Below are 21,226 nucleotides of genomic sequence, written 5' to 3' on the forward strand. Positions count from 1 at the left end.
AATAAGTCCAATATTATAGAATGAAACCAAAGGCACCCATGGTTGCCTCTGACGGTACAAAATGTTTTGTTGACATTGTTGTGTTTGTTGGGGAGAAAACATACAATACAGCACTCCAGATCACACTGCTAGCAATCGAAGATTTGAAAATTTGTAATTTGTAAATTTGACATGCTGAACGCATTCTGCATTGTACAGGAGACACGGCACGAGATTGATTGGTCTACAGCCAATCATTGTCAATCAGGATGTAGAACACAATGCGCTGTTAAAAAAAGAAAAAAGAATGCAAAATTGCACAAAATGCTGTTTTGTATTTGAACTCCATTATAGTGAGGGACCACTGTAGTATTATTATTATTTATAGTATAATATGAAATGTTGATAATACATTTTTAAACCTTAGTTTATTTCAGTTTATTTTTACTTATATTCTAAAAGGGTAAACGTGCTGATCTTTAAAGGTGGAATTTCTGTGGTTTAACGGATTACAATTGTGATGGATTATCTTTAATACTTTACTTCCTGTGGAGGTTTTCAGTGTAAAATGCCAAAGCCGACAGAAACTCAGTGACGTTTCTCTTCGGTTCTTCGTGGCGCTGCTGTAGATCGCTGAATAAACATTTACTGTTGGTGCCGCTGTTGTCTGAGCAAGGCTAAAATAAAGCAGTGGGCTGTCCCTTTAAGAGGTTTTCTAGGATCAGGTCAGTGACCAGTAGTGGCTCCTCACAGACCCTGGTTCAGTTTGCAGTGAGTTACACATGTTGATTCATCGTCTCATCGCCATCATCTGTCTCATTTCTTGTTGGCAGCAATTACTGGGAGAGCTTAACGAGGTAAACACCACTGAGACTCTGATTGTTGCTGTTTCGAGGGAAGCACTCTGCTCGCCTCCAGCTCTGAACAGACTCCACCGCTTTAGATATTTCAAAGATCAAAACAGTTTTTCTTTGTTCACAGAGGTGTCTCGTCATTAGTCCAGGTCCTTTTTTAAAATTTCTTTACACCACCTGAAGTTCCAGCAGAGGGTCGGAAAACCCTGACTGCAGGAAGCCTAAACCCTGACCCTGAAAAATCTGACTGATGAGAAAGTAGAGGCTGTGCTTTAAAATGTTTTAAAAGCTGCTGCAGATACTGGTGGCTTAAAATTACCTGAAGGGCTTGACCAATCAGGAATATTCAGCGCTGCAAGCCCCGCCCCCAAAGTTGACCTGATGGCATGTGGAAAATGATTCATTGCGAGCTCAATTTAAAGTTCCTGAGGTAGAAATCCAATTTATTTTATACAGACAGCTGAAAACAATATGTGCCGCCCCTCTGCAGGCTTCCAGGAGTCGGCCAATAAGAAGAAAGCAGGCTTTTAGGGAGGAGCTGCAGCTAATGCGCTGAATAAGATAAATGAGGATTATTTTGAACTGTGAATCATGCAAAGCTGCTCTTGAGGAGTCATGAGTAAAACATGGAGCTGGAGATGAACAGACATGCTCACCTGTACACTCAACTGTACACTGAAAAACTCATCTGTATCCTGCAGAAACAGACCACAAGGACAGAGTTTGTCCCCAGCCAACCCGTTGCCACGCCAATGCCCCCAGCCCCCGCACCGGTTCCTCCTGCTCCAGCCCCCGCCAGGGTCCCCACGCCGCCACTGCCTCCTCCGGCCGCCGAGCCCACAAAGCTGGCCGCCGGCAGCAGCACAGTCAGCCGACAGAACAGCAACGCGTCCAGCGACATGGGCAGTGTCGCCATGAGGGAGCAAAACAGCCAGAAACCTGCTGTTGCCGCTGGCAGCCGTAAGTCCAGAAACACCTGCTGATCCAGCTGTTCAGCCCCAACACCTGTTTTAGACTAAAAACACAAACAATCCCATCTTTTTTAAATAAAGTTCAGAAAATCAAACCGTGATCAGTTTGAATACTTTTAATATTCAGACTTGCTGAATAAATGTTTCTACTTAAAGAATCCAGACCATCAGAGGCAGGTGACATGGTACAGGTAACCCTGTTTGTGTTTCTGTCCATAGGAAGGAAGTCGAACATGGAGGAGGTCCAGGACGAGCTGATGCACAGGCTGACGCTCGGTCGCAGCGCCCAGAAGAAGTTTCAGGGTCCCGCCCGCAGTGGCAGCACGCCGTCGGTCAGCATCACGTATGACTCGACACCAGAAGAGGTCAAAGCATGGTTGGAGGCCAAAGGCTTCAGCCCCGTGTAAGTCTGCTGCTTTAACCCGCACTGACCCACACGCTCAGTTGATCCTAAAGTTTAAACCTGTGTTTAGAGTAGGAAGGAAACCAGAAAAACACAAACTGGACTCAAGTCTGAGAGTCAAGTCTGAATGTGACCAATCAGGCATGTTCCTGACAGTCATGTGACTAAAACGTTTGGATTTATGACCAAGAACAGGAAACGTTCACTTCTGGAAGCTTTAATGACAGTTTTTCAAAGTAAAATAATCCACAGTGTGACTTTCATGCTTCAAAGCGGGTCATATAAATAAAATGATGTCACTTTCTTTACCCGTCATCATTTTTAACCATCTCATGATTGTAGTGTGTAACCACAAACTGTAAAAGGAAAGGGGGACATAATTGGAGAGGCTATAATGGAGTGTGTGTGTGTGTGTGCGTGTGTGTGTGTGTGTGTGTGCAGCACCATCACCAGCCTCGGCGTGCTCACTGGCGCTCAGCTCTTCTCGCTCAACAAGGAGGAGCTGAGGACGGTTTGTCCTGACGACGGCGCCCGAGTCTTCAGTCAGGTCACCGTGCAGAAGGCGGCGCTCGAGGTGGGTGTCACTGCTCAGACCCGACGTCACCATCAGATTTATTCCTATTCATTATAATCAGTCTGATTTTAAGTAAAGGAAGCAGAAATGTCAGTAACTGCAGGAAAGCAACAGAGACAGGAAGTCACTCTGAGGAAATGTGTGCAGTATTTCAAAATAAAGGTTTGGTTTGATTAAAGCTGGAATATTTTAGAAATAAAACTACAGTAATCAAACCTCATACTTCAAATCTTCAAGAACAGCAAAAACATTTTAATTAAATACAAACGTATTTAAAATATATTTTCAGAGTAAAGTTTGTGTATTTAGAGAATGAGGCAGTCATAATGTAGGATATATTCTTATAAAACAGGAAGCATAATTTAAACGCTGAAGTTAAAATGGTCTTAGGTTTCATAATCTTTATATTTCACTAATGAGTTCATACTTATTTGAACAGTAATATTTTACACCCAATAAAATGAAAAGTTAGCCTGTTCTAATATCCTGAAAATATAGTCACGTTCATTATTATATTATTTTATTTTATATTATTTTAATTAATTGATGTATTTATTTTAATTTCATGTTCAGGACAAGATTTTTTTTTTTTTATCAAAAACAAAACCGACTTTTGACTATTTAAAAAGTCTGGGTAATTTTTTTTTATTTATTTATTTTTTTTTTATATTTCAGCTTTTTGAAGAATAATAATTAGACTTTACACATTTTATTAAAAGGATTTAACTTTTTCTTTAAGGACTAAAGGAGATGAACTGCAAATAGCTTAAGATTGCATTACAATAATAACTGTATTATACATCCATAATACTTTACAGAAGCGTCAGTCCCATGCATCCCATGAATCTAATGGTGGAGCCACAATATTTAACGAATAAAGTTTGAATATTAAAAGAATAAAACTGACAAACTACAACTTTAAGTTTCAAATAATCTAAAAATGAATTTTGACCTGTACTTCCTGCCTTTATTGAGTTTAAACAGCTTCCTTAGAGACATCCTCATCATGATTATGTTCTTAGATTAAAGGATCATTGACACAAACGTTCTGTATTAGGACAGATTAGTTTTCACAAATGAATCTTTGATGGTGAAATCGTGTTATTGTTCACTTTAGTGTCTGTCAGTGTGGTTTTATTACTGCATTTTATCAGATCGTGTTGTTAGTTGAGGTCAAGCTTCCTGACAGCTGATTGGTTCATCAGACAAACGCGTGCAGCAGGAAACGGAGACAAAACAATCTGAGTATCTGACATGTCAGCGCCGATTTAACTGATTACTGAAGTTAGTGAAAATGAAAGAGGGCTAAGTCGCTGAGTTTGACCACCAGAGGGAGCCAACAGGCTGTTGGTGTTAACAGACACCTCAATGCTGAGGATTATTATTATTATTATTATTATTAAAACGTTTTGTGCTGGAATACAAATCGGATCACTTCCTGTAATAAAATCTAAACTTCTTTAAAGGGAAGCGTTTTATTTGTAGACAACAGCAGCACTTATGATCCTGATCTTGACGTTGTCAGATAATCTGAGGGGTCAGAGATTGTAATCTCTGTAATCTGTTCGCTGCCATGTGTTTGTGTCTGGAAGCTGGAGGCCTCTTCACGATCTTTTCTGTCTTTAAGCTTTCTGTCGCCAAACTCTGGCGAGGTCTGGTGTTCTGGTGTCTGTTTCCCACCTGCAGGTTTTCTTCTGAGCCTCCTTTGATCTTCTGATTCTGTTACCACACTCATTAAAGGTATCGTGTTCATGTAAATGCAGCTTCATTCTGTTGGCCAGATTTAAGGAAACTGCATGAGATGGAGGACTCATGGGGTTTTACATGCTGTGGTATTCAACAGGAGGTCCTCCATGACTCATGACAAAATTAAGATACTTAATGCGATTCAAGTAAACCCTTAATTTTATTTCCTCTTTGGGTACCAACATGTTCCAGTATCTGTTAGTACTAATTTTTTTTTTTTTTTTTAAACTTGGTCAGAAGATGTCAGGCGAACTCGAGACTTGTTCATCCTGGCGTGAGGCGCATGTTTGAGGGGTCTTAACTGGGACTTACCTGTCTTACTTTTGGATTGTTGGCCCTTTTTTGGGTTAGGGATCATGGTCAATAAACCACTTTAAGTTCAACAACAAAAATTGAATCAACATTTACCATTATTGTGTCTTGCTCTTCTTCTTGACTTGGCCTTGCTGGTCTTGATGTGGCCATAGGTTTGGGACTGTTGGCGAGTTTGGAAGGTTTTGAATTTAGATTGTTGGACTCCTGTTTCTCTTAATTAGTGACATGACTTAGAAGCCAAAAAGGCCCAAGATGCTGCAGCAACTGCTGCTTCTTTCGGACTTGTTGTTCTCAACTTAGGAAAAGTATTCCAAGCTTAGGACTAGTTGGTCTTGATTTTGGGGGGAACAAGTCTTAAATGAGTCTTAGTGCGTTAAACTTTTTTGAATTTGGATTGTTGATATTGGGGAGTTTTTCATCTAACAGAACTTTCCCGTCAGCTCTCTTTACCTTATAGTCTATAATTAGCCCACAGATGAAGACCAACATTGACCGGTTGCACCGGAGGATTTGTTCGTATCGACACAGGACTCCAGACTAGTTTCTTTTCTCAGAATTCCTGAATCTGGCCATCAGAACGAGGCTCCAGATGTTTCATGTGTAGCAGCATTTTTAAGGTAGTCAGCATTAGGCTTCCTGCTGTGGCTGTGCACAAAGTCCTTCTTAATCTCCCTGAATGAAGCAGCTCCCAAACAATGCCCTTCCTGTTGACCTCTGACCCTCACCTGTTGCTAACTCACAGCCCCACCCTCCCATAGAAACCTGGATGTGTAGTAATTTTCACCTTCTTTTGGTAAAATGTGCAAACACATTTTCCATGTACGGATCTGGGTTTCAGGACTTTCTCCAACACATCAATTGTTAGTTTTAGCTCATATTTTTATTTTTTAAACACACTTAATTTAGATTTAATATCTACTGTTGTTAGTTTGTCCTTTATAAAGAAACGAACACTGAAAACATCCAGATTCAGATCAGCTGCTGAACCCACAATCTAGACATGGACCATGCTGAATGGTTTGAAATACCATCTTAGATAAGTAAAGTGGCGACATACCTGTGAAAGCACCTGTAATACTGAAGCGTCTGGTAAGTATAAATTAGCTGTCTGTGGTCCTGGATCAGTTTTTAAAACAGTTTTTTAAATAAAGTGACCAAAAAGTTTCAGATGTCAACCAAACACTTGCCTAAAATTGTTCAATCTGCCTGTAAGATCTTCTTCTGCACCTCTGGACCTTTTGCAAGCTCATTAAAGTAAAACTACATGTGAAAAAAACATTTTAGTTCACTAAATATGAAAATAGACTTTTGAAATATAACAAAAAGGGAAAATAGTTTGAACTCATTAAACTAAAGTAAAAATGCAATTTTGCTAATTTAGTATAACTGTTGTTACATGAGATGTGAATGTGACATTTGAGCTCTGAGGAGGACTCACAGGTCACAACAGGAAACATCTGGAAGAGGTCCAGAGGTGCACATGAGACGACGCTGAAGAGCAAACTGATTAAATTTCAGTGGCATGAGGGTTTTTCCTGTAATTGGCTGCTTCCTGTAATCTTTTTGATCACTTCTCGTACCTGAACACCTCAAGCTTCTTTCCACCTGCAGCTGGTTGCACAAATATCGGCACTTCGGCCTCAAACGCTATATTTTCTCCCTGCGGTGAACGAACTGCTCCAGATCATCTCGTCTCTGGGAACACACAGACTCTGGTGTAGCAGGTGTTTGTGCCACCAGTTTCAGAAAATCCCGTTACCCAGCATGCTTCCTGACACCACACCGTAGACACATTCATCCACATGCTGTTTGCAGCTTGGCAGTCGCCAAAGGCTTCCCGAGGCTGAGTTTACACCAAACTGCAGCCAGCTGGCGCCGCTAGGCTCTGACCGACAGAAGATTTCACCTCAACGCGCCGAAAAAATCTTCTAAAGCGACGGCACTGACGCTCAGTAGATTTTACATTTATTGCTTGAAAAGCTCAGAGGTCGAGGTGAGACTTTCGGGGGCGCTCTAACAGGCTGAGGTGGTCCGGGAAAGCAGGAGCTTGTAGTTTGTCCAAGGTAACAGACCGATGTAAATAAAAGCTGTGGATAATTACCAAAATTCAAACTTAAGATCAGCTTGAAGAAAAAAAGTTTATAATTACATCGTAGTTTCTGACGTTTCAAGTTCATGGAGAATTTTTTTTTTTCTCTTAAATTTCCCTTTACCCTTGGATGGCCACCTGTAATCTGTGGAGAGGAACACTCTGTTTCAGTAAAGCTCAGCAAAAACAAAGTGGTTTTAGTGCGTGATTATTGGTGGAAAACTAAACTGCAGTGAGTCAGGCAGGCTGTCTAAATGGGCTCGTCTCACGAGGCGGCGCTCGAGAGTTTCCCGAGATCAAATGTGCGTTTGTGTCCTGATGAGTGTTTGTTCATGTCTCTGTTTCGTCTGCGTCTCCAGAAGAGTGCAGGCTCCGAGCTGCAGGAGATCATGAGGAGGCGGCAGGAGAAACTGGCAGCCAGCACCTGTGATTCAGGGGTGGAGTCTTTCGATGAAGGCGGCGCCCACTGAGCTCCACCCAGCTCCTCTCCTTCCTTCCTCCCTTCCTCTTCCCTCCCTCTGCTGTACCTTATCCTTTTTTTCAAACCGCAGCCTGCTGCTCTCTCAATCCTCAGGCAGCGGCCGACCGCGCGGCGTTCGTGGAGATCATGCGGCGTAGACAGGAACTCCTCAGCTCATCTCCATAGAAACAAACCGACCGCCCACCGGACTGCCACACACACAATATTCTGCCATGTTTGCCTGGAGTTCACATGAACACTTTGGGGACTCGTTTAGTTGGTGAAAAGCTGTTTGCTCACCGTTTCCAAAGCAAAGCCTCGCAGTATTAACATCAGTGCCGCGCCCGGTCCTCTCCGCTCCATCACTGCGGTCAGGTCACACATAGGAGCGTTTCATGATGTAATGATGTAAACACACTGCACTCTAAGAAGACTCGTGGAGCCGAGACATTCAGGATTTATGTCTTTTGAGTTAAGATTGTGGAAAAGGCTAAAAGCAAACAGGAAGTGCTGATCCTGTGTTTTTATTTCCAAAGAGGGATTGACCCTGCACACGTGGATTATTCCCTCTGTGCCTGGGCACAGTGAGATCACGGAGAGGCTAAAACTGAGCCTGGTACTTTAGACATGCCTGACTGCTTGTTACAAAAATGAAATTCACTAAATGAATATTATTCTATCATCTATGCTAACAGACTGATAAATATACATTTAAATGTTTTTGAGAGTTATTTGATGGGATTTCATTTTCTCGGATTATTTTAAAACTAGAAGCAAAATGAAATGCACATAACTTTATAGAAATAACTTATGAAGAACATCTGTCACAGAGTGAGTGATCAGATTTCTTACAAGGAAATGATATTTGGTAATCAGCATTTTTGCACATGAATAAAAATGCTGTTGTTTTTCAGGCAGAGGTAACAACCAATGAAACAAGTCGAAGCAGCTGAGGTGTTTGTAATGGCTCAGATCTGAAAGTCTTTCTTTGACTTTGTTCTGAGGGTAAAAACACAAAATGAATGTAGCTGAACTCATCACGCCCCGTCCAAAGCAACAGGTAGCCTCATGTTTCTGTCTCATTGGTCATCTTACCTGTTCGAGCTGCAGGTGATGTGATGCCAGCGATTGCTGACTATATTCAGGTTTAGTAATTGCCATTACTATCAGCCTCCTCGTGAAAAAAATGGGGGGGGGGAAATCTACAAATTGAACTCTGTATACTCTATCGAAAACCTGATGGAAAAGAAAAAATTTTACCCCAGAAAAATCAGCATTTTTGTTCTTCAGCTCCACAGAGTTGCATTCTGTTTGGATGAGCTCGAGTGCGCCCCCTGTGGGACAGGAAGTTCACAGGTTTAAGTTCACATTTTAAAGGTTACACGCACACATTCACATGGACTTGATTTTGAACTGGATCACAATAACGACTCACACTAAGGAGTCCAGACCTTTCACATTAAAAGTTGAAAAGGGTGTAATCTGTTTTCTTAAAAGGCTTTTAATGTGAAAAATCTGTCCTTTTTGATCACTCTGAAAACCACCCAACCCAATCAGTGAGGTGACCACTGGGACTGAAGCGATGATGTGCTCTAACAGTCACGGGTGTGATGGTTCCCGCTGTGACTGGATTGGTTCGTGCTGGTCACGAGCACGCTCAGACATTATTTGAACACTGGCTATTGTTTGAGAATTTACCGCCAAAAATCAACAACAGAAGATGTTCAGATCAGTGAGCAGTAAATAAAGTAAAAACATGCAGCCTGAAAACACTGTAAATGAAAGATGTAAATGCTCATAGAAAAGGAAATGTACAGAAATGAGCCTGTACTCACTGTGGCATTGATTGTATTGATTTTGTTTCCACTTATGCACTTAATCTTCTGAAGGAAAGTTTTGTCTTTGTCTGAACTGTAGCACAGCACTGTAATACAAATAATGATTAAAGCAGAGTAGTTCAGTTTATGGAGAATTGCTTGTTGCTAATGAGAGAACAGTAAAAGTGTACGTAGTGTAGTTTTACCCAAACAGATGTATAGAGGCCAATCAGGAGGAAAGGTTAGAGTTCATTTGTACGTGTATAGTTTTCTTCGTGCCTTTTCCATGTAAATCTGCTCATTCTGCAATAAAACATTTACTAAAAGCATTTTTTTTTTAATGTCATCATGGAGCCTTTTTTTTTTTTTTTTTTTAATTTCCTGTAATCTTCACGTCTGCTTCTGAGCCATCTTTCTTTCAGAGATTCATTTCACAGCAAAGTTCAAATTTTAAATTCATTCTTTATTTAAATACTGTATTTTTCAGACCATTAGGCGCACTGGATTAAGCGAAACAGAACAGTCAAACTTTAAAACTTTCAAAAAAGTCAAACTTTACTCAACTAATTCTTCTTGCTTCCTCCACTTCCGTTCCATTGATTCATTAATGATGAATTCTCTCGCAGCTGCTCTATTCCCGTGTTGTTGCAGTATATTAATGACTAACCTCGTATTGTGTATGGATTATCTCAGTTCTTCTCCTGACTGAAGTTTGGTCCATTTACAGCATCCTCCAATGCGATTGCATTTGTCCCCAACCATCAGGAACCCTCACGTTAAGTTTTATCGAGTGGAAAAAAGTTAGCGTTCATTCTCCAGCCAGAGATGGGCAGTAACGTGTTACAAGTAACGTAACTGTAATCTGATTACTTTTTCAAGTAATGAGTAAAGTAAGGGATTGTATTGCAAAAAAGGTAATTAGATTACTGTTACTTTCCTGTAAGCACGCTGCGTTACTAAAGCCATGATTTATTTATTTTTTTGCGAGAGTGTCTCATGAGAATGACGTAAACGAGTGCGACATTCGTGGCAACAGCTGTGTGCAGATCAACAATGGATAATATGACAAGTGCGGGAGAGAGTATGACCGTGCAGCGTTTAAAGCGTGGAAGTACTGACCTTACTTTGAGTTTGATTCCGTAAAAAGTGACAAAAACATTAGCGTCCGCTGTTCACTGCATGTGAAGAAAACTTTTTACAGCGAAAAACACCCTAAACTTCAGAGCAAGCACAGAGTACGCTGCCACAGAATGGGAAACTCCCGGATCCTTCCACTGACCGTTGCGACACACCTGCACCAGGGCAAACCTCTGCCTGCCTCACTCCTGCTATACTGGTGAAAATAGAGCAACAGGACCGCTGAGTCTTTGACTTTCTTTATTTTCTGCTGTGTTTTACTCGCATCTATTTGAAAGAGTGAGTGTAAACACAAAAAACTATTTTATTTTATATGCTGGAATGTGCAAAAAGGTTTAAATGTTCAACAAATTTCTTCCAGTCAGAGAATGTTGCATATAATTAAATTTTTGCTTGATGCATAAAGTTAAAAGATTAAAACTAATAAAACAAGTTTTAAAAACAGACTTTTTCATTTTACATTACATTTTATATGATGGATTATGTAAAAAAACGTACAGGTACTTACGTTTTTTAAGTACCTGTACTTAAAAATGGTGTGCTTGGTTTAACAGGGTTAGACCCTGTTAAACCAAGCACACCATTGTTTTTCTTGTCATTACCAATAACTTTGATGTGCCACATGGCCCTCTTCCTACTGGGAAAAAAAACAAAAGTTGTATCCAAGATGGCCGACTTCTAAATGGCCACCATGGTCACCACCCATCTTGAGGAGTTTGCCACAAACAGGACTTTAATATCACCAACCATTCCCATTTTATTACGGTGTATCCCTATAAATGGCCCACCGTGTAGAATTGGGCTGAAAGATCTATTGCTTTATTACCTATTCAGGTTGTAAATCATGTTTTTAAAAAGTAACTAAGTAACTAATTATTTTTGTAATCAGTAAAGTAATGGGATTACTTTTTGCGGGAAGTAATCAGTAATTAGTTACTGATTACTTTTTTAAAGTAACTCGACCAACACTGCCTCCAGCTTCACTGTGTTTATGCTAACATAGCCGTGTCGCTACCAGGTACATCACGTAGCACATCATTATATACCAGCTAGTCCAACTTCAGTAACCCTACAAACGTCACTGCTTTTTAGTTTTCTGTCTTTGTTTATGTTGGAAGTGATTGCAGAGCTGTACGTTTTAATTTTTTCAGAAATCTCTCAGTCAGAACATGCTATATCATGTTTAGGTGGAAACTAGCGAGCTAACTTCCTGCTAACTTCTAACTGTTAAATTTAATAAATTCTGTTTTCATGGATGCCTGGATGTCAAACTTAATTGTTACACCTGGTAAAGCAGCAACGCTGATCATTTTATTAAAGATTTAGACGGTTTTTAACTCTCAGTGATGCCACAGTGTTTATTTGACTTTGGGACCTGAAGCGACGGAGTTTTGGACCCAGATACTCAGAGTCCTCGAGGCTCCTGACTACGGTAGCCGTAATGTTTCGACAATCCATCAAGCGGTCCGGTTTCGTAGCTTACCAAAGTCGTACTAAAACATTTTTGAGTGCCGTGTACCACATAAAATTGTTTCGAGGTCAGTAAGCACAAACACAATTCATACATAAGGTGCACTGTTGATTTTTGAGAAAGTTAAAGGATTTTAAGTGCGTCTTATAGTGCGGAAAATACGGTACAGTGAGATGGTCAGAAAAGCTAGAATCATATATTGTGGCACATTGTACTCCATAAAGTTGACGTTTCAGTTGGCGACCTTCTGATTTTAATTTTCCCTTAAGTAGTACTCAGGACCTTGTTGTTCAAAAGAGCTACTGTTTTATATTCATGGTGCTATGTAAATCTATGTATTCATAACCATTGTATTTAAAAATTATATCGCCATTATGCCAACACACATGATGGTATCCTAAATTATTATGTAAGATCATACAGTTATACTTAGCACACACTGTTTTTACTGCAACATTTTTATTTTGTTCCAACACACACAGTAAAACTCTGTGACGGTGACCCAAGCTCGGGATCATCCTTCAAACTGTAAGTGACACAATGCACAATAATGGCACCAATGACGTACGAGTTCGACTGGACACACACTAAGCAAGAAAGAACTGTAGAAGAGTTTCAGTGCTGAGCTTCACAAAACTGTCTGCAAGTTCTGTCAGTTTTTAAAAATCTTTTTTTGACAGTCATACCAAAGTGCATTTCTCAGACCCCAGATGCATCCTCCACGTCCACGTCACGCTTCTAAACGCTGAGGCTTAAGAAACGGCGCCGGCGAGAATTCAGCTCTGAGCTCAGAGAAAGATGATTCACATTTACAACAACTTTTAAAAAACAAACTTCTAAAGCAACATCTCCACAAGAATAACTTTGCAATGACGAGTAGAAACAGAATAGTTAAGCAGTAGTAGTAGTAGTAGTATGTACAGTACATCTGATATCTAAGAGTGACATGGAAACTATTTCAGATCGAGCGGCGACTGAACCGAAGTACCCAACCGTTGAGGATCTGAGACGGCTGACAGGCAAAGACTTCAGGTGTGGTAAGCACAAGGCCACAAAGATGAATCATTTCACAAGTGGCCAGTGGCCTTTTTAAACATTCATTAATTACTGAAATATTTGCACAAACTTAATGCAAGGTGTCGTCAAAATAAAAATCTGTACTTCAGCATTAAGTGAGAGTTACCTGGTTTAGTATTCATTATGGGAATAACTAGCAAAGCAATTTAAAAGCTTTGCTCGATGTGCCAAAATGTAATTATTATGGGAAAAAAAACTACAATTCAGTTTGGTATGAAATCAAATTGAATTTTGATTTCATTCATCTGAAATGCGCTCCACCTTTCCCACCATGTATGTTGCAGTACACTTTCTAAAATAACAATAAATTTTGATTGTAGACTGTAGGAAGTGCAGAGTTTGTGTTATTACATTTTATAAGCTTGATGAAATTTTTTAGCATTTTACCAAATCTTTTATTTGGATTGTTCAACCAGCTTTTGTGATTCATTCCAAAGTCATAGCTATCCCAAATGATTATACTCCCGTCCCCCAGAGTTGAGCTCTTATTTTGACGACACCCTGTATGTCCTGAATCGAGTGTAAAACTTTGGGTTCATTGAAGTCGACCACTCATCTGCTCAGTAGACATTCTCTACAATCATTGAGGAATGATGGAAATGTGAATATTCTTCTGCCCTTCATGTGAAATACTCAGTAGAAAGATGAACAATGAAAACTAAATCGCTGAATAGAATCTGATCTAACTAGCAGACACTGATGCTTCAATACTTTTCTGTACAGATCGAATTTGATGAGTCGGTCTCAGCCATTCGCAAACCGACACCAGGGGCCCAAAACCAGCAAAAACCTGAACTGTGGTGTTTTTTATTAAATGTCCGTGCTCACTGGTTTTCTTATAATGCCCGAAAAATCCTTTCAAAATGTTAAACTGTGGCAAAAACAAAACCCAACAAAATGCATTTTAGTGAAATGCACATGTTTAAAATACTTTTAGTCTAATACATACTAGACTGTAGTATGTGACATGGTAAAAAGGTAGGAAATACTACATAAAATGCTAATGATTAAATTTTGGGTGTTTTACTCATTGAAAATACTACAAAAAAATCTGTAATTAAATAGAAAAGCTTAGAGTTCAAAATGAACGAGAAAACAAACCGTTGTGAAGGAAGTTTCTTTTAAACTGTCAAAGATACTTACAGGATGCGTACATTCTGTTTTGTTGCACTACAAACGCTGGATCACACGTGACGTCCAGTGAAATGTACGCTAAACGTTTATCGGTGTAGTACTTCTTTATAGGAAGTCACTGTGGGCATGTATAAGAAAACCACTGACTGCATCGGGACATTGAAATGCAGATATTTTTGTAACTTATGTATTTATACTTTCTAGTCCAGATTCAAAGGTATAATTTGTAGTTGTGCAATAACTGACTGCACTTCTAGACGGTGAAAAATCAATTTATGTGGGACCCAGATGAGCTCTGCTGATATGCTGAGCAGATATGTTTCTGTGACTTCGGGCCAGTAACGGGGAAACTTGAGAGATTCTGTCTCCGATGTCCATGCTGTCGGATACGGTCCTTTTCCTCTGCCAGCCCGATCGGACAGTCCAAAGCTCTACAGTAGTCCTAACGTTAATCTACAGCTCCAAGCATGGTGACTGCGTGCTGGTCGCCCACGGTGGGAAGCAGCAGCAAAATGCTTCCCTTCTTGTTCAGCAGCTCAGAGGCCTCAGTGCAAATACAAACTACAGCTCTACAACCACAGTCTCTAGCTTCTAAACTGGCCTCAAACACGCCGAGCGGCGACGGATGGCAGCGTGGGTACGGCGTTCCCCTCGACTCGTTTGTGCCCTCTTGTTGTACAGACCTAGCAAACATTCACACCGCTAGGGTTGATCATGATAAAGTTCGGATAGTGTTATGATGATGATATTTTTCTGCCGTAATTTGGAGCAGAAATCTGAAAAGTTCCTCATTTTTCACTTCTGAAGTTTGGCATATGCAGCCATGATGGAAAGATGACGTAAGTGTCTCCAAACATCCGATTTGTGCTCATCTTGGGTTCGCTCTTTAGTGAATGTTTGCTGGGTTCTTCCTGTGCAGCAGTCCTGGCAGTTAATCAGCGAGCTCGAGCCATTGGGGTTTTTAATTATCGACGTGTGCGGTAGGTGTGGCAGTGCGTAACGATGAAATCTACCGCCGCCGACTCCTACGCCCCAAAAAGCCAGGAAAGCTGCACCGTGCAAGACGACGGGCAAAGCAAAACCTGAACCTAAAACAAAGGTTTGAAGGGGAGGCCAGTGTGCTTGCTGGTTTTACAGCGACTCCTGAGATTAAAAACATAAATAAAAATGAAAAACCACTGACTCCGTTCCACCGACTCGTTGCCTCAACAACTGCTGCTTGTCAACGCTCCTCCGAGCCCACGTTGGTGTGAGTCAGTCCAGTTCAGAGGGCAGGGCTGTGGTTGAACATGTTGGTCAGTCAGTGAAGGCTCCTTAAGGCAAAACTCCATCCCATGCTTTAACACCAATTCAAAGAAAGAGACTGATAATAGTTTTCTCTCGCCCAGATGTTCTATGTTGTTTTTTTTTTGTTTTTGATACTGATGATGAAGCGAGTCTTCTTCTGCAGAGAATGGATGCCTGAAGCACAGGAGGTTGGGGTGTGTTCACAGCCTGCAAAACAAGCAGAAGGGTTTAAGCACAAAGGGAGGATTTAGTCTAAAACACAAAGACATTCGTTTGGATCAACAAGAAGATGATGGATGCAGAGATAAATTCAATTTAAATTTAAGGTCAAACTTTTTTTATCACAGATTAGTTTCTGAGGTAGACAGCTATCAGACCATGGCATTTATATTTATACACTTAAAAAAAACTTTTCTTCATAACAGAGTTTAGGGTTGGCTTGACTCAGACCTGACAGGGTTCACTGAAATTAGTCCAAGACATTTAACCACTTCCTCTAGAAAGTTGTTGCTAATCATCATTGGTAGCAATGAAGATTAGCAGGGTTCTCTCCGGGTACTCCAGCTTCCACCCACAGTCCAAAGACATGTGACCTGACCAGGGTAAACCCCGCCTCTCGCCCTAGAATAGCTGGAAAAGGGTGTAGCCCCCGCGACAAAGATGAGGATGGATGGATGCTCTAAATCACTTTCTATACCGTGAATAACCATAAAGCATGTCGCGAATCGGGATGAGCCCTGATACTTCGGGTTGGACTCACGTCTGGAGGTGTCCTCATTATGTCTTGCTGGCATTCTCGTAGATGACGTCCGAGGTGATGGACTGCTGCTTTTTCTTCTGCCACATTAGCATGACGCACTGATGGATGAACACGTACTGCTCCTGCAGACAACAAACACGTTTGAACTAATCGTCCACCCTTTGATACTCACAATCACAAATTCAGGTCATTGAGGACACATTGGCACAATCCAGTTGACGGTTTCTAAAGTGTGGACACTTAATGACTTCTTCAAGTAACTGTCTTATTTACACATGTATGTGTTGGTGTGATGTGCCAGTGTCTGACCTCAGTCTGAACCATCGACAGGCGATGCGATCGCATTTCCGACACCATGCCCAGGATGTCCACGTACTCATGCTCTCTGATGTGCTGCATCAGGCGATCCAGAGCGATGAAGGTCCCAGTCCTGCCGACTCCAGCACTGTCACACACAGGCGGCATCATTAGAAACCAAATCGCTGCTGTCGCTAGTCCACTAATGGACATCATAATGGCCATTACATCATCTCTCTAATTGCATTTTTATGGCTCAGACTGTCAGGAAACGAGTCGCCTTCCTGCTCTGAGAAAATCAAACCTGCAGAAATCAAACTTGGATAAATAAATTCACTCCGAGAAAGAATGAGGACATTACCCAACCGCTCATAAAACCTGAACGCAAACTGGGACGTTAATGGCAGGTGGGTCAGTTTCCACTAACGGAGAACTGACTCAGTTCTGGTTCTAATACAGAAGCAATATGAAAAAACATGGACCTCATTGGCTACCAGAAAACACCAAGAGGAGGACTTTTTATGTCTCAGTTACAATAGAAAACCATTAAACATCTGTCGAGCACATACCCATCTGTCAGAGTCTACATGGTTCCAAGTATTTCTACCAAAGAAACGCTCCACGGCTCTAAAAGTTTTAAGTGACATCTAAGGAAGTTGGTGGATTGAGGGTTTTAGGAAAAGCCATGAAATACAAGATGATGGGGTTTGAATGTGACAGATTTACACGATTTTTAAAATACCTAAATGATAAGTCTAAATGATCCAGTCCGTGGTTCTAGTGTTAAGATGGCTACACAGCTCCACAGATTACTGGTCCTGAAGTTAGAAACACTGAGATCAGGGAAGGGCTACAGAAAGAACCTCTTCAATGATTCACACATTCCCACAAACCACCATTTCTTCCTTTTAAATAACCCCAATTTTTTGCCACATCACTAATTCTTGGGACCTGGGTTCGGTTTTTTACTTGATCCAATTCCATCGAGGATCCTAGAATCTTTGCAACCATCCAGAAAATCCAGCCCATGTTTGTAGAACCATTAATAGTGGCATATATTGTGCACTAATGTTTTATTTTGAAGACATTTGCGCACTGCTTCTCTGTTTAAATAATCAGACTGCACCACCACTGGGTACGCCGTTTCATTTTATTTCATTTAATGAGCAGGAATGACAAAAAGTTTCAATAATGGTGATTTATTTTAGATTTTCCATGTATCCACCAGAGGACGCTAACAGATGAGTCACAGCAAGATAAAATATCTGCAGATGTTTTTAAGGAGTGGCCTTACCTGCAGTGGACGATGATGGGGTCTTTGGTCCTGTTGGCCTGCTGGCGGACGATATGGACGAACTGCAGGATGCTCTCGATGGCATTTACCGTGGGGACGCCGTGATCCGGCCACGAGGTGTAGTTCAGGTGGAGGACGTCCTGACTCTCATCAGCCTGCAGGTGGCAGTAACAGTTCACGTTCGATAAATGCACTAACTGGAAGCTTTTGTCAGTAGCCGTTTGGAAGTCAAAGAAACTCACATATCCAAGTCTGAACTTCCTGATGATCCACTCTGGAGACTCGCTTTCAGATAGCAACTCTACACTGACCTCACCGTACATCACAGGGTCCTCATTGAAGGGCCAGTAATGATCACACTTCACCTGAAAACATGAAGAAAATTACAGCCACAGTTAAAAATGACCACCAGGGGGCAGAATTGTGCAACTTCTGTCATTTTACTTTATTTTTTTTAAAGAAATTTTCGTCTTCAGATCCCCCCCCAAACACAAAATATTTGTGTGTATGTATTTTCCCCTTATTTATACTAATTTAGAAATATGACATTAATAATTTCATTATGCAAATAAAAAACACAACATCTTATTTGTTTTTATTCTTCTAATTAAACAAGAATCATTTTCTGATCTGATGAAAGGTGAAGATGGTGATTCTGTGCTGAGCCATAGGTGGATATGTGTAATGTGACTGTCTGTTGATTGTGTTAATCACATTACTTGTGCTCAGTCTGAATAAAACACCAATAAATAAACACCAAAAAATCAGAATCCTTCGAAAACCATTTTTAGCAAGTATTTGCTACTACAATTTTTCTTCAAAACATTATTTATTAATCAGTCTTTTAATACTTATTCTAATGAGTCATCTTTACGTGTCTGTCTATTTTTACGTATCTGTTATTTTTTTTGATTTAAGTATAAAATTTAAAGCGGCTTGAAACCTCCAGATTTTCCACTTACAAAGAGTTAAACTGATTAAACATAAAGTCTCACCCGGCGCCGTTCACTGCACTGTGTGAGCATGACGATGATCGGGGATTTTTGCTGCAAAACCATCTTCCAGAAGTCATTGCGGGTCTCAGGCAGCGGACCCTGCGTGGCGATGTACTCTTTATTGTGTCTGTAGCCCTGGAATCCAAACACAAGCACAGAAGAAAAAAGTAATTCATGCAAAACATGGACTATAAAAGAGATGAAAAACAAATGGATGCTAATTCCTCACATTTGTGTTGTGGATGTACTCACGGGTATGTAATTGGCGTTGATGTAGTCTGAACCTTCGTCATTGTGCATCGAGATCAGCTTCACCCGACTGAAGTCATCTTAGAGCAGATTTTCTCTCGTTAGTCCCAAGATAAACTACAGGTCGTCACCAAACAGTAAAACTTGTCCTCGTACTCCGAGGAACACAAACGCTCACGTGACTTTAGAATCAGAAAAAATGAAAGCTCTCCATTTCTATAAAGGCACTTAATAATGGCATCTTCACTGTAGTTAGTGGTGTGCGCTGGTTTCAGAATACAACTCTGACGAGCTGGATTTTTAAGTCAGAGAAAAAGCACCGCGAGGCTCCATTTTACACATTTATTACAGACCGTCTAATGAAAGTAAATTTTCTCTGGGCAATAAATCAGTAAAAGTGGAGGCTCACGGTTGATTTTATGGTTTCCCCATGATCAGCGGGTTGCTTTCAGTCCGGCCCCGCCTTCCTCTTTGTTCTGATGATCTTGTGTATTTTTTTATCTAGATATTTAAATCTAGATATATACATGTTAGTGCAGACTCACAGGGGAGGATGTTGGTGTATCTGTTCTTGGGCCTGTTGATGGGAAGGTCAGCAGCATCATGGGAAAGATCCAAACCGATGCTCTTTAGATCCTGGAAAAAAAAACATCAGTACTAAAATTAAGGATGAGGATCATTTAAATCTGAGTCAGATTTTCAAATTAAAATGCTCTTAAAAAGCTCCGAGGTTATGTGAGATGTAAAATGGACCCAGGGGTCTTCTCCTCATTTCCTGTTCCTGTGCTGGATGTTCATATTAAAAATGTCCAGAGTGTCTAATAATCAGCTCAGTGCATGTACACAAATCCCTGCAGCCTGTTCTAACTGTTATCACAGTTTTTCCTACTCTTGGAACTGTATGATGTAAGAGAGGGTAGACAGAAGCCCCACCCACCTCCTGTTCAAGTTCAAAACAAGTGATTTGACATGTTTCTGTTTGTGAGTGTTAGAAGAAAGCTGGTTTAAATGAAGAGGAGCTAAAACGGGTTGTTTCAAAGAGCGACTGAACTGAATCTTGGCATCAGATAAAGAAGGATTATTCTGAAGTGTGAATCATGCATAGCTGCTTGAACAGTCAACAGTAAAAAATGCAGGTGGAAATAAGGGGAATGGATCCACTTTGAATAAATGTATAATACTGGGTGTATCAAAAGTTAATCAGATTTTAAAACGCTGTATTTTTTAAGGAATTCAAAAATTTAAAATACCTGGATGAATATAAAGTTTTACATAGAAAACTTTATATAATGTCTGCATGTGTCTCCCTTCAAATGAGTGGCACGTGTCCATACGACAGGAAAACCCATCCCATGCTCTTGCGAGCACGTCTGCAGCCACCACTGTTGCCATGCTACCTACCAGCACGAATCTGCTCTAACAGGACATGTTTTGATTGTTACTTGTGAACGGCTGTGGAATAAAGCACCCTAAAATCAGATGACACACCCACTATGCAGAAAAAGGTTTAAGCCTCACTGCAGTTTGAGCGCTAGAGGAACATTTTTAAAAATTTGATTTCATTTTCAGTTTTAGTTTTTTGTGCTTCAGTTTAGACCGTATTTATTTACGTAAAGAAAAACACAAAATCAGGCGCCACATGATAATTAAGCATCTCGCTGTTTTCCCAAGTAAGGGGAAGTGTCGCCCAACACCCTTGAAAGGCACACCCATGCATCTGAATAAATATATAACTAAAAGACATATTTCATTTAAATTGTAAACATTTAAATATTATGTGTGAACTGATGAAATATGTAAGATCCTGCTCACTTGCTAACGTCAGGCGATGTATTAGAGCAGCATTCACTCCTGCTGATCTAAATCAGACTTTATTTGCAGACTTTATTTCATCACTCACTAGCCTAGAAGCTTATCAAGGTCATTTTGGGACATTTATTCACTTCCTCTTTTGGTTTTTCCTACAGAAACGTCACCAGAACCAAAGTTAAATGATATAAAAAACACAGAGGCTTTCAGATGCTTCCCTCTGCTTCTCAGAACAAACGTCAGGCCTGTTGGTCTCAGAAGACGTGATTTAAGTTGTACCTCGAACTGCAAGGAGAACTTGTAGGCAGAGTCCTTGCTCATGTCTTTGAAGAAGGCCTCAAAGTCGTCCAACTGCACAGGGCTGAAAGCACAAAAAAAACACTATCAAATGGCTGACACCCACCACCGTCTTTACATTTCGCTTTTAATCTCACCGATAACGAAAGCTCCAAGTCCTATACGGGCAGATGTTTGCTGCACAAAACCTTTAATGAGCTCTAATGTTGGA

At 40.6% G+C, this 21,226-nt stretch overlaps 2 protein-coding genes across 15 annotated transcripts in view; one reads left to right on the forward strand and one right to left on the reverse strand.

The window, feature by feature from the left end:
- Positions 1–9,537, forward strand: part of eps8a (EGFR pathway substrate 8a, signaling adaptor) — a 29,198-nt gene extending 19,661 nt beyond the window's left edge. For 5 of the 12 annotated variants that reach the window (XM_085250890.1, XM_085250895.1, XM_085250887.1 and 2 more), the window contains 5 exons: positions 813–836; positions 1,535–1,793; positions 2,024–2,207; positions 2,649–2,781; positions 7,291–9,537. In XM_085250890.1, the coding sequence (XP_085107016.1) occupies positions 813–836; positions 1,535–1,793; positions 2,024–2,207; positions 2,649–2,781; positions 7,291–7,401 (711 nt within the window). In that variant the 3' untranslated portion in view covers positions 7,402–9,537. Of the gene's footprint in view, positions 1–812; positions 837–1,534; positions 1,794–2,023; positions 2,208–2,648; positions 7,187–7,290 lie in introns of those variants that run through there. The other 7 variants (XM_085250897.1, XM_085250898.1, XM_085250892.1 and 4 more) reach the window with 5 other exon arrangements.
- A 2,721-nt stretch (positions 9,538–12,258) lies between these two features.
- ptpro (protein tyrosine phosphatase receptor type O) overlaps positions 12,259–21,226 on the reverse strand; it is a 42,475-nt gene continuing 33,507 nt past the window's right edge. For all 3 annotated transcript variants that reach the window (XM_085251120.1, XM_085251119.1, XM_085251118.1), the window contains 9 exons: positions 20,998–21,079; positions 19,455–19,545; positions 18,913–18,989; positions 18,661–18,795; positions 17,908–18,030; positions 17,666–17,820; positions 16,384–16,519; positions 16,075–16,196; positions 12,259–15,521 (listed from right to left, as the gene is read on the reverse strand). In XM_085251120.1, the coding sequence (XP_085107246.1) occupies positions 16,092–16,196; positions 16,384–16,519; positions 17,666–17,820; positions 17,908–18,030; positions 18,661–18,795; positions 18,913–18,989; positions 19,455–19,545; positions 20,998–21,079 (904 nt within the window). In that variant the 3' untranslated portion in view covers positions 12,259–15,521; positions 16,075–16,091. The remainder of the gene's footprint in view (positions 15,522–16,074; positions 16,197–16,383; positions 16,520–17,665; positions 17,821–17,907; positions 18,031–18,660; positions 18,796–18,912; positions 18,990–19,454; positions 19,546–20,997; positions 21,080–21,226) is intronic.

The sequence above is a fragment of the Mchenga conophoros genome, linkage group LG17, assembly GCF_057382185.1.
Source record: "Mchenga conophoros isolate Kocher_MC1m ecotype Shallow Benthic linkage group LG17, M_conophoros_male_GT1.1, whole genome shotgun sequence".
In the NCBI taxonomy this organism is placed as follows: domain Eukaryota; kingdom Metazoa; phylum Chordata; class Actinopteri; order Cichliformes; family Cichlidae; genus Mchenga; species Mchenga conophoros.